At 36.0% G+C, this 13,188-nt stretch overlaps 1 protein-coding gene across 2 annotated transcripts in view; it reads left to right on the top strand.

The window, feature by feature from the left end:
- ADGRG6 (adhesion G protein-coupled receptor G6) overlaps nucleotides 1-13,188 on the top strand; it is a 128,478-nt gene that overhangs the window by 102,936 nt on the left and 12,354 nt on the right. For both annotated transcript variants that reach the window (XM_039869747.1, XM_039869748.1), the window contains exons 20-22: nucleotides 457-725; nucleotides 1,892-1,973; nucleotides 4,126-4,409. In XM_039869747.1, coding sequence (XP_039725681.1) covers nucleotides 457-725; nucleotides 1,892-1,973; nucleotides 4,126-4,409 — 635 coding nt within the window. The remainder of the gene's footprint in view (nucleotides 1-456; nucleotides 726-1,891; nucleotides 1,974-4,125; nucleotides 4,410-13,188) is intronic.

Raw genomic sequence — 13,188 nt, 5'->3', positions numbered from 1 at the left:
TCAATAAAAACTATATTGAGTGCTTTTTATATGGTAAAGGATGAAAACATTTGTTTCATAATCTTATAAAATTAGTCCTGAAACAAGAAATTTTAAAAAAGAAGATTTTACCTCATTAAATATAAACTTCGAATAATTTTAGGGAAATCATTTTTTAACAAAAATATCATTTTTATAACTGTAGAATTTTTCTGGATTAAAAAAAGTCAGGCTGTTGAAACCAATTGGAAATTTTATAAACAATTGGAGACAGTTTGGAAATATAATTAATATTTTTAAAAATCTTTATTTGCAAAATACTCATAAATATCTTTAGCCCTCCTCCTAGTGGAACCATGTTATAAAGATAGTGCCCCCTAACCTGCTACGGACTGTATAAACATGAATTTACTGCCTGTGCTTTAAAGGTTTGTTTACAATATTAGTTCTCATATATCTTTCCGGTTTTTTTTTTAGAAAATTGCGAAGGGATTATCCTTCCAAAATCTTGATGAACCTGAGTACAGCCCTGCTGTTCCTGAATCTCACCTTCCTCTTGGATGGCTGGGTCACCTCGTTTCATGTGGATGGGCTCTGCACAGCCATCGCAGTTCTGCTGCATTTCTTCCTTCTTGCGACCTTTACCTGGATGGGGCTAGAAGCAATTCACATGTACATTGCTCTGGTTAAAGTATTTAACACTTACATCCGCCGATACATACTGAAATTCTGCATCGTTGGCTGGGGTAAGCCTCCTAAAAGGTTTTGTCTTTATTTGCACTGTCATGGGAATTGACAGGTGCTCATAGGAAAATGGTATTTCAAAAGAATAGCACTGCTGAAAGAAACTTCAAATTTGCAAATGATGCAGATTTGATATACGTATCTTATGGGTCTTCCTCAAACAGGACTTTTAAAAACTGTTCAAGAGTCCTCACTAAATTCAGGAGTAAAGGAAAAAGCCCTAGGTCCAGAGTCACCACAAACTAATTTCCTATGCCCAGAGCCAGCCCATCCAGGCCTGAAGAAGCAGCTGGCAGACAGTGCTGCATTTCTATTATGTTTCAAAATGTAAAGGCCAGCTCAAAGTCCTAGGCATGCTCACTCCCAGACACATGCCCATGTCCTGGAAACCAGAGAGAGAATGTTATTTTTGTGTGTGCACCCAAAACACTGTCAGCATTCTTGCCTTGAACTTCTTAACGTGATTCCTCAGCCAGACATGGAGGGTTGTATTAGCTTGTTTGGAATATTCTAAATGGGCTCGTTTCTTTATCTGGGTTTCATAGCGAACAAGACATTTTAGAGCTTTTTCACAATCTCTTTTTCAAATAGGAGTATAGAAGTACGAGACATTTCTATGATGTTCACCATTTTAGGAGGCATCTTTCAAGGCTAAGGTGGTATAGCTTCCTCACCAAAATATGCATGGAATTACTTTATTTATTTAGTCTTGAGAGAGAAATGAAGACTATAAAGACTTTATAGTACCATTGTTTCTCCCCTACTTTTTCTAAAGACTTTTCTTTTATAGAAAGGGGAAAAATAAGCTGCAGTTCTTTTACTGTCTAACAGGCATCGTTAATGAAAGCACATTTGCTGGTGCTGGATTCAGTATAAATCAGGTTCTGGTTCTCTAGTAGGTACCAGTAAACAAACAGAATATTTAAATAGCTGCCATTAAAGAGTAGGTTTTAATCGTTTCCAATAAGAGCTGGATGTGCCACACAAAAGAGGGGATTTTATTGTTTTTAACCAAGTTGCCAGTTCTAAGAAATTTGACTCTGTGATATGGAGTGGTTTTTTTGTTTTTTGTTTTGTTTTTTTCTTTTTCCTTGCTATTATCAGTCTTATAAAGCAGTTCCAGATGCTTCAGAAAAAAGTTGTTTTTGTCATGGTTTTTTAATAACAGGTTTGCCTGCCTTGGTTGTGTCAGTCGTTCTAGCGAGCAGAAACCAAAATGAGGTCTATGGAAAAGAGCAAGGCGATGAATTGTGAGTAATAAAAACTTGTTGGGAATTTATTTGTGATGAGTGTATATTCTTTGTTTTCTCATGTTTAGTATGGGTTTCCATGCCAATAGTGTGCTTCTTACTTTAGCATTTTGAAATGAGTTTGCAGGTCTTTACCAAGATCTTTTCTACACTGCAGATTAATTCAGCTGAATGTCCTTAACTGTTCAAGCTGCTTGTCCCTGTTCATGTTGTATTCTGTCATCTGGGGAAATGCAGAAGAAATCTAAGATACTATCTTCTAGGCTCAGAAAACCCATTCTGTTTGAGGATATTCCATAATCCTTACACCTTCTTAAATTCACACACATATTTAAGAGAGTTAAATAGCAATATCAGACACCGAATGGTTCATTGGCAATATGAGTTTTATGTGGAAATGCAGAGAATGGAGACATCAGTGAGTCTTGAATAATTTGGAAGATTCCCTCCAGAATGTGAGATCATCGAGGCTAAGATTTTTATATTGTTCACTTTGGGCAGTTAGTTTTCTTATATTTTAGTTAGCACATACTGAGTACTTAATGAATATTTATTGATTGATTGAATTACTGAATGACTGAAGAGCTTGCACCTGACTGTAATGCCACATTTCTGCTTACATTTCATGAATGGGCAACACTTTTTTTATCCAATCAGTTTCCAATCCCGTCCCATTCTCTCATGGCCCTCCCTTCTTTTATGTTTCCAAAGTAGCATTCAAAAGACCCCAGAAAAACCAGTGGAAAATAAAGGATCCAGGTCAGGAATTTCAGGATCCTAAGGGGATGTACGTATGTAAAGAAATATTAGCTTCCAGGATAAGCAGTGTCATTTGGGGAAATCTTTGTAATAAGATATATTAAAAGTAAAAGTTAGTGCATAAGTTCTAAATAAGGGGATTTTAAAAGTATGTTAGTCAGCTCTTAAAGAACTTTAAAGTACTATAAATTGCTTTAATAAATTGCTATGCCATCAACAACCGTCATTTACTGAGCATTTACTATATGCCAGGAATCATGTTAGGTTCCAGGATTCAAAGACATTCAAGGTAGCTTTCGCTTTGTGGCTGTCATGTTCCAGTGTGGAACATAACCCGAAATGATAGCCATTTACACTAAAATTTTGAGACGAATTTAATTGCCTTCGATAATTCATTTAATTTTCAAGGTACCTGGGAATTTCCATAGTATTATTAAGACTGCAAATTGTAGTATTTGTTAACTTTACTCATGGAATACTTTACACATATTAGTTTTAAATTACTTTCATCTGTCTTCTGATCTTTATATCATTTGAATATAAAATATATCCTTCCTCATCTCATAAGAATATTGTAATCAATGTAAGCCTTTGAATTGTGCATGAGAAGTGTCATTATAAGAATATCGCAGTTTTATAATAAGGTATTGCCTCAACTAGACCAATTACATTAATAAAAATTATTTCATCTGCAGTAATGGAATCCACAATTATGCATGTCTTAAATAAATAGGAATTTGCTCTTCTCACATGACAAGAAACGTGGAAGTAGCCAACAACTGGCATTGATTTTATGGCTGAAAATGTCAGTGCCAGCCACTCTGCAGCCCTACTGGCCTTTATCTCATTGAATATAAGATGATTTCTTCAGCCCCAGAGCTAGCTTTCATGCTTGAAGTAGAAATAACAAATGCTACATGAGTCTATCAGAAATAGCTCTCCCCCAGATTCCTTAGCAGACTTTGCTTTGATATCATTTTGTCAAACGCTGGCCTCATGATCACCCCTTCCATACAAAAGAAATTGAGAATATGAGTACTTAAATTTCCCGTTCTCTGGAGCACATAACAGAAAAGGAGATGAGACATGGTTTCAGGTGAACCAACCAGGAGGATTTTCATGCCAAGTCAAAATTCAAGTAGCCACCTTGTTTTCTTCTTAACTGTTGACTTAAGTAACTAGATATTAAGATGGTAGCTATCCAAAATAAACAAACATAAAAAAAAAAACATGAAAAACATCAAAAAAGAAACTGAGGCTCAAGAAAATGAAGTGACTCTCTGAAAGTATTTGAGAAAAGCCAAGCTGCGAAAGCTGCAGAAGTCAAACTGAGCCAGGTAAACAGGACGTGGTAATAAATTTCTTTTTTCCTTGTTTCTTCTTCTTCTTTAAGCTGTTGGATTCAGGATCCAGTTGTTTTTTATGTGACCTGTGCTGGGTATTTTGGAGTCATGTTTTTCCTGAACGTTGCCATGTTCATCGTGGTGATGGTGCAGATCTGTGGGAGGAACGGCCAGAGGAGCAATCGGACCCTGCGGGAGGAGGTGTTGAGGAACCTACGCAGCGTGGTCAGCCTGACGTTCCTGCTGGGCATGACGTGGGGATTTGCTTTCTTTGCCTGGGGACCCTTATATGTCCCTTTCTTGTACCTCTTCTCCATCTTTAATTCATTACAAGGTAAGATAAATGGTACCTGGACAATTTCCACTTTCTAATTTTTTCATATTTTCAAACAGCTTTCCTGTTGGACAGATGCCTACACTAAGTTTCTGGCGCTGAGCATAGTTTCAGGCACAGGGTGGGTACTCTTAAGAAAAAGGTCTTGAATGGAGAGATAAGGTAGAATTTCGGTTTGTTTGTTTTCAGAAGTGTATCCCAAGCACGCAGGACAGTACCCAGCACATAGTAAGTGCTCAATAAACATGTGTTGTTGCCTGAGTGGACGTAGGCAGGGAGGTGTCCAACAGGAAGTTTAAAGGGATGCACAGATAAGTTTCAGCCTTGAAAGTCTTGCTGAATGGTGGTGCTGCTCATGGAACCTCTTCCTGTGGGGTACCATTCTTGGCATGAAGAATTTTTAGGCTATATGCAAGGACAGAATAATTCACCTTGATTCCTTAGCTCCTTGGATTTCAAAATAAATACCAATACACTGGTTAAGAAATGTCTTTTCTTTTTCATGATATATGTCAATAAGTTCAACAATTTAACAAACAGTTGCCAATGGCCCACTTTGTGCAGAAATACAAGGCTTCCTTCAAGGACTGTCACACTTCTGATCCGTATACAAACCCTAGTGTACTCTGATGGATATAATTTTAAGTGAATAGAAATCTTTTTTTTTTTTTTAATTAAATGACATTCTTCAGGACATTCGAAATACCATTTTGATAAACTTCCTAATGTTCAGAAGCACCACAAGGTCCACACTCTAAAAAGGAATAAGATGACAGTTTGGAATCTTCTTGAGCAGGGCAGTGCTGCTGGCTTACCTGAAGTTATCGTTCATGTCGTGTAGGTGTGTAGGGAAGGAAGAGCTGACTAAAGCTGAGCAGATCTGTGCTGGGGCAAAAAGTGTGGTAGAAATAAGGTTCATGCTACTCACCAAATGAGATGCCTAGTCAGGTGCTCTCTACAGGTATGTTCTAAGGACAGTCTGTATTTCTCTGCAAGAGACTGTGTAGTGTTTTGTATTGTATGTATCTGCTTTACTTTTCCTCCTAGGTTTCCTACTAGCTAATGAGTGCATGCAAAAAAAAAAAAAAAATCTGTCATGTAGTTGGTGCACAACTGTTTGTTAAATGATTAAATGCATTTCTGGATGAAGAACGGGAGGGGCTTTGGAGATGACCTAAATCTAACATAAGATCCTTTGACATAAATCCTCATTAATTAGTTTAGCAAGTTTTATTCCGCTTCACTCTCCCATAACGGAGGAAATATGTGTGCTCATTATCTTTTGTAAATAGAATAATAAGCCTCAAGTACACCTCCAAGAGTTGGAAACTCAAGAGGCAGCATATGAATACATCTTCATTAGGATCTAGCTTTATACAGTGAGTTTTTCTCTATTTAATCTTTTCTATAACATACAACATAAGTGTACCTAGGTAATATTGACAAAAATATCTATTAACGTTAGAAATTCCGTGGTTTTATATTTCAAGATTGTACATGAAAGGCACATTAATCTGCCAGCCCAACCTTGTTTTTGCTTTTAGAATTTCCTGGCAGTTTCAGTAACCTTCAACAGCTACAGTTGTCTGTTCAGCTCTATTTCCATTAATAAGAAGTGAGATGTTTTATTTTTCCCAGCATAGGTCTCCTGTCAGGAGGGAAAAATGTTGTAAACCATCATCAAGCTCTATTCTACATAAATCACTGACTTTTAAGACTAAATTTAAATTATATAAATTCAGAACAGATTTCTGCATGTCCAGTGATATAAAAAACACCTCCTAAAAAGGAAATTTAAATTGAAAGGTCATGATACAGAGCACACAAGTCGACTAACAATTGCTTACTGGCCAGGCTGGTACAAAACCTTCTCAGGATGCTACAGAAATTCACTTACGGTTTATTCGTGTCATTTTCTGAAACTTCGAGAGCAGTTTGTTTGTTGTTAAAAGTATATGCTTTATTCAGAGAAACATGTAGAATTTAGACAGTTTAAAGAAACAATTCAGTGAATGTAAAATGAACTCAGAAAGTATTTAGACAAACTACATTATGTTTATTTCTTTTTTTTTCTGGATAGTCTTTATTCCAGCAAAAAAACAATTGCAAAAAGAAAAAAAAAAGCAACTTTGACCCTTGACATGATCCCTTTGCCTCATGGATGTTATATTCTAGTAGGAGAGACTGATGTTATGATGTTAATCAATTATGTCACCATATAAAAGTAGCTGATGGTGTAGAGAGCAGATGACAGAAGACATGGTATCTAAACTGAAATCTGAAGGTTCAGTATGCATTAAGTAGGTGAAAGGTGGGAATGAAAGTCCGGCAGAGGCTATTTAAGGTAGAGGGCATTTCATGTGCAAAAAATATGCTATATAGTAAGGCTCAATTAGTGTGGTCCATAGGTTCTGTGACTTTAAGCAAAATGACATATAAGGAAACCAGTTTTACTGTAGGCTAATTGATATAAACGTTAAGTTCCTGTGGCACCTCGTCAACATTATAAGGAAATGACATCATTTGAGGATCTGCTCTAGCTGGTGATTATAGCATGTGCTCAAGGAAGCTTATAGAATCTCAGAACTGAGAAAGAGCAGGAGAGTGACACTGGTGTGGCAAAAAAGAGAGTCCAGAGCTAGACCACAAGGCCCCGTGTTTCAATCTCTGTGAGAGCAGTGGGAAGTCTTTGAAAAGTTTTAGGCCTGTGAAATGACATGATCAGATGGGCACGTTGTAAAGATGAAGCTGGACATAATGTAAAGAAAGGATTAGAGCAGCCCAATACTATGTGTAGGGAGAGCATGTAGGAGGCTGTTGCAATGGTCCAGGTGAGGTAAGGTGGTCCAGTATTTTAGATTATGGTGGGGATGAGGAAGCTGGAGAGAGGTGAGCAAGAGTCAAGAGAAATTTAGGAGGTATGCTACTACAAAACACTCATCGTTGGTTTTTTTTTCTAATGATTTGAGTAAGAGGTCTCCTTGTTAATGTAATATTATGGTAAATTGAAGCCTATCATTATGAGACTTAGCAATGGCCAAAGAGTTAATGTAATACAATGTTCTGAAATTAAAACTATGCTTAACAAACTTTTAATCTTCTCAGATGTAGCTTATAGTTGAGCATCTAAAAATCCGCAGGGTCTTCATTATGAATACCACAAGTTTTGAATTTATTATGAATGCCTATAGTATTATAGAGGCGGGAACTGCAGGATGGACAAGTGTTCAGGATGAATCTACAGTGATGTCAAAGCATGCATATCACAGGAGTGGCTCTTGTAGATTTCTTTCCACTTTTCTGAATGTTTTCAAAAATTTGGTTAAAACTTTTGAGATTCTTGGAATGTGTATAGTTGGTTAAAACGTCAACAATTCTTAGAAGTAAATGCGTACATAAATGTATGTATGTCTTTGTATACATAGAATGTGTTTGTATACAAACACATACATATATGTGTAGTTATATGGGTACTCACATCAATTTGTATTAAAATTTTATTTATGCTTTATTTTTTGATTATATAATTTATTTACTTTTTTAATTTTATTTTTTAATTTTAAATTTTAAAAAGTTAGACATACAATCCATGAAGTGATCCCCACAATTACTCGTTTTATTTTTATATAATTATTTTGTGTGCTTTATTTTTATATTTATTTTTAATGTTTTCTATTTTTATTATTCTTAAATGTATTTTTATTTTTATGTACACTTATAACTGTACATTTAATGGCCAAAAAGCATGTAAATGGATATCAGAAAATTATTATAGTCTGTGTGGCTATAACTAAAATTTTACTTGCTTGAATAAGCAATTGAAATCATAATCGAATCGAGGCTGAAACTGAGTTTATTATTTTCTAATTTTCCACAGTGTATTGTTTTATTCTTTTTATTTTGCCTATTTCACTCGTTATTTATTATTTCATTGATTTTTTTTCTCTAAGCTAAGAAGATAAATATATCTTAACATGGTGTAATTCCATAGCTATCTGCTTTTGCTATCTTTATGGCTTTCCCAGGATGAAACTTTTGAAACTAGCAGATCGTTTTATTAGAGATTATAATTTTTTCTGAAGAATACAACTTGAGAAAATTGTATAACATACATATTGCTATTCAAGAAAGAACAGATGTTTTGGCGAAAGTATATCATGATTCACATGCCTGAGAGCATTAGCCTTCGCTTCAAGAAATATAATGTAATTCATCCTAAAGAAATAAAAGGCCACTCCCTGGTTGCTGAGAAGCTTTTGGCCAGAGTCTTCATAGCATCTATATCCCTTGGCAGTATTATTGCACTTGCAGGATTGAATTGCTGCTCTGAGATGCACCACATACACATAGCTGCTTGTTATACAAGTGATGCACAGTATCTCAGACTGTATATTTTTTTTCATTAACAGTACAAAAGTATTTGACACTCTGAAATAGATTGGGCTTCTTCAGTATATAGTGGAGTTTAACTCTCCTGACAAGTTCATCAGGCTCTAAAGTCTAGCCCCACACCAAGACCTCAGTCTTCAACTTTCCTTTTGTAGGCATGTGAAACAATATTGATTAATAGTCTCTGGCATAATCAACCCATCTTCTGTGCATATATGTGACAGCATAATGGTGGGAATGTAAAATGATTCAGCTACTATGGAAAACAGTATGGAGATTCCTCAAAAAATTAAGAATAGAACTACCATATGACCCAGGAATTCCTCTTCTGGGTATCTACCTCCGCAAAAAAATTGAAAACATTTATCTGTAAAGATATATGCACCCTGATGTTCATCACTATTCACAGTGGCCAAGACATGGAAAAAAACAGATTATCCTTTGATAGATGATTGGATAAAGATGTGGTACACATATACAATAGAATATTACTCAGCCATAAGAAAAGATGAAATACTGCCACTTATGACAATATGGATAGATCTTGAGATAATCATGCTAAGTGAAATAAGCCAGACAAAAAGTTGAGAACCATATGCTTTCACTCATCTGTGGGATATTAAACCAAAAGCAGCAAACGAACAAGACAAACAAAAACTCATAGATACAGACAGCAGTTTAGTGGTTACCAGAGGGAAAGGGAGGAAAAGGCAAAGGGAATCAAACAAACATGTTGACAGAAAGAGATCTGACTTTGGGTGGTGAACATGCAATGCAATATTCAGCTGATGTATTATAGAATTGTACACTTGAAACCTATATAATCTTGTTAATCCATGTCACCTCGATAAATTTAATTTTTCAAAAAGATGCAACGTATGGTTCTGCAAATAGAAACTGGGATGGCAAACACAGAAGGGTATTATCAGTCTACTTATTAATTAATTTGATAACATTAAGATGCCCAGAACAACAGAAATAACTGATATTTGTATAGTGCATTGTGGTTTACAAAGCACTTTCACATAACATCTGTGATATGATGTAATTCTTGTAATAAGTCTGGAAGGTATGTATCCAAGAAAGGATATTTTCTTCCTTTTATAAATGAGAAACTGGCTCAGAAGAGTTAATGACTTTCTCAAGATTGGTCTGAATCTGACAATATAATATTTACAATGTAGCATATATGGAAATAGAAAGGCACATCATTAGGAGCCGAGCATAAGCAGAAAAGCAAAACAAATGATTGTCCTTTCATTTTTGATTTCGAAGTTTCTGAGAAGTGAGTATTTGCTTCCACTTAAAAAAAAAGCAGTAAATATATGTTTAATGAATAAATGGGAATTTAATCTATTACCCATATTCAGCAAAAATCATTAAAGGAAATATGTTTTTTTATTTTAATCCCATTGGTAAACTAAGAAAATTAAATCAAGTTATCGACTAGAAGCCTCCTGACAGTTAAGCTGTGTCATAATCACACGTACAACACATGGTGAATTGGCACCAAGATAATGAATCACCTTTATATCCCTAACATCTGAAATGACTTCGTGTTGGCTGAGACATCACACACTGCAAGGAAAAAAATTACTCATCTTTTGGCATGGAATTTAGTGCCACAGGGAAATGATTTTCTAAAGGGCACCATGGTAGTATGAAAGCGGGATTCAAGAGGTCCCCAAACAGCTTCCTAAACCTTAGAGATCCACAGGCCAGCAGCCAGCTGGCTCTGTGTCTGACAGACAACGTATAAGCTGTTAGAAGATTTGGACTCGGGCTTGCTAGGAAGCTCAGAGGTCATCTAGACCTTTTTTTTGTCAAAAATCAGTTGTCTTGAACATGTGGCCTCTTTTGCCTAAACACCTGGTTTGATTAATTCTTGACTGATTTTCTCATCAAAACTCCAGAATTACTTATGCCCATGGGCCTGATGAAGATACCATTTACTCATCATTACTACCCATTCTGATCCCATCCCACATTCCTGAAGCTACCTGTATCTGCAATCTTCCCCTTAACTATATTTCTGGGTCTTTCTTATACAGGGTAAGAAAAGGTCAGCTTAGGCCATTTGTCAGAATTTATTGATGACAATTTTGCCGAAAGTGACCTTTTAGAGCAAGCAGTAAAGAATGACAACATGTGTTGCCCTAAACTTTGCCATATAGCGTTCATTTGCATATCCAAGGGAAAATGTTTCTGGCGAATTTTTTTTGACTTTTGGTAATTAGGATAAAGATCTGAGAACATCCCTTTGGCTACTCATTCTACATCTGCCCCTGAAAGTCACATATCTTTTCCAGAATCAACCAGAGAGAATGAGTTCTATGTGGGGGCCCCATTATTAGCCAAAATGTTGAGGCTAAGATGATCTTTTTTTCCTGAATAAATAGTTAAATAGCTCTTACAAAGATCAAGATGAAACTCGAGCTCATACAATCTACAGTGAATATAACGCCAATACTTACGAGGAGGATTCCCCGCAACCTCTGCCCCACATGCTGCTTGAATGTGTTCTGAGGTAGATGAGAGGAAAAGAGATTAAAAAAAAAAAAAGTCCACTACTCGATGAGATTTTCAGAATGTTTCTCACTCTACATTTAGAACACTCTTTAAGGTGTCTTTTTACCATATGTGATGAACCAGCCTTGGCCTGTGGGGTGCTTCTCTAGGAGGATTTGAGGAAGTGGATTTATTACATTTTCCTCCCTAATGGAACCCAAAAGCAGGCTTGCTTTCCCATATACTAGCAACACCCTTCCTCCATCGCAACTGAAAATGTCATTTATTTTAAATGAGAAAATTACAAAATTTACTGAGAATTACGGCATTTTGAATTCACATATTCGTCTACTTTTTTTTAAGTGAGCAGATACCATCTGGCGAGTGAAAGATGGAGGTGAAGGAAGGCAGGGGTGAGGGTGGGATGAGCAGGGAAGGACTGGTTGGGAATCTGTTCAGTTAAAGTAGGTTTAAGTTTTTGTTTTGCTTGTTCTAGTGGGGAATGTGCGTTCCTGTAGGTAAAATAAAGAACCTAGGCAGTTATCAAGCTGAAGAAACTATTGCTAAGGAACTTTGGCTTAGAGGCATCAGCTGCTGGTTTTTCGGGCTATGATTCACCAAAATAAAGGACCATCATGAACTCTGTTTTGTGAGATATAAAGGTTTCATAAAACTAGTGCAAGCCTATCAAGATGAAGTAAAGGCTTTAACTCTGAATTCAATCTTTGGAGCCATTTTAGCTTCCAATTTTTATGGGCAATGATCCCTACTCCCTGGTCAGTTAAATAAAGCTGTAAGACACTGTGAAAAGTAAAGGCTGATGATCATGGTCCCTGGTCACAGCTAAGAAGGGTAGGAGAACATATTTTTCCAGGTGGTAGAAGAGCTAGTCTGAGGGGCTGTGCAGTTGATATGAAGATTCTCAAAGGAAAAACATTTGTTAGCAAGGGAGCAGAGATGGGGATGAAATACCAAACAGATTCTCTTAAATGCTAACTCAGAACTCATTATTTTAGTTCTGCTTCTGGCACCCAAATCTGTAAGTAGATGGAGGAAAAAAAAAAACACCTCAGAATCGAAGAAGGAATAACCCTCTATTTTCTCACTTTGGCCTCCAAGTGCCCTTGGCTCTCTTGCTATATTTTCTATTCCTCCTTCCTGAAAGAGAATTTCTTTCCATACTGCACACACACACAGTCTTTCAGATGGATACTTACCACATTTCCCATGGCCGAACTCTACAAGGGAGGTTTTGTCCTGAAAGAATTTTGGTATGATAGTTATTGCGAGACTAATTTAAATTCAGGTGAAAAGGGCTAGTTACTACAAATAGTAAAATAACCTATTAGGAGAATCCTATTCTCATTTAAAATGGAAACATATCTCATGACAAAAGAATTTTCATAATACCTTGGAAATTAAAAATATATTCATTCCTAAGAATTCTAATTTCTCATGCTTATTTTATTTAACTGCCTGATCACATCACAGTTCAGAGTAGAAATAGAGCATTTAGATGAGTTCTCTTCTGTCACATAATTTTACAGATGTATCAGATTTTGACTCTAATGTGTATTCTAGTGCTCTTAAACTTGTTGGGTCTGTATATTTACAGGCAAATGTGGTTGCTTAAAAATAGGGGGTATCATCTAATGTTATATAATTATGATTTGTAGCTGTACTACACAATCTAAAAAATTGTTTTACAATGTCCATTTTATCTTATATTTAGCATCCTCTTCTGTGACTGTGATCAGTATCACATCCTCAAAGTAATTCACTTTTTAGCATCCCAGCAAGGCCTAAAAACCAATCCGAGAACTAGTTCTCTTCCAGTATCCTCAAAACACCAGTTTGAAGTTTTTTCCTCCAATATATATAA

Source organism: Pteropus medius, unplaced genomic scaffold (genome assembly GCF_902729225.1).
Source record: "Pteropus medius unplaced genomic scaffold, Ma_sr-lr_union100, whole genome shotgun sequence".
Taxonomy (NCBI): domain Eukaryota; kingdom Metazoa; phylum Chordata; class Mammalia; order Chiroptera; family Pteropodidae; genus Pteropus; species Pteropus medius.
This window is presented reverse-complemented; position numbering and strand designations above follow the sequence as displayed.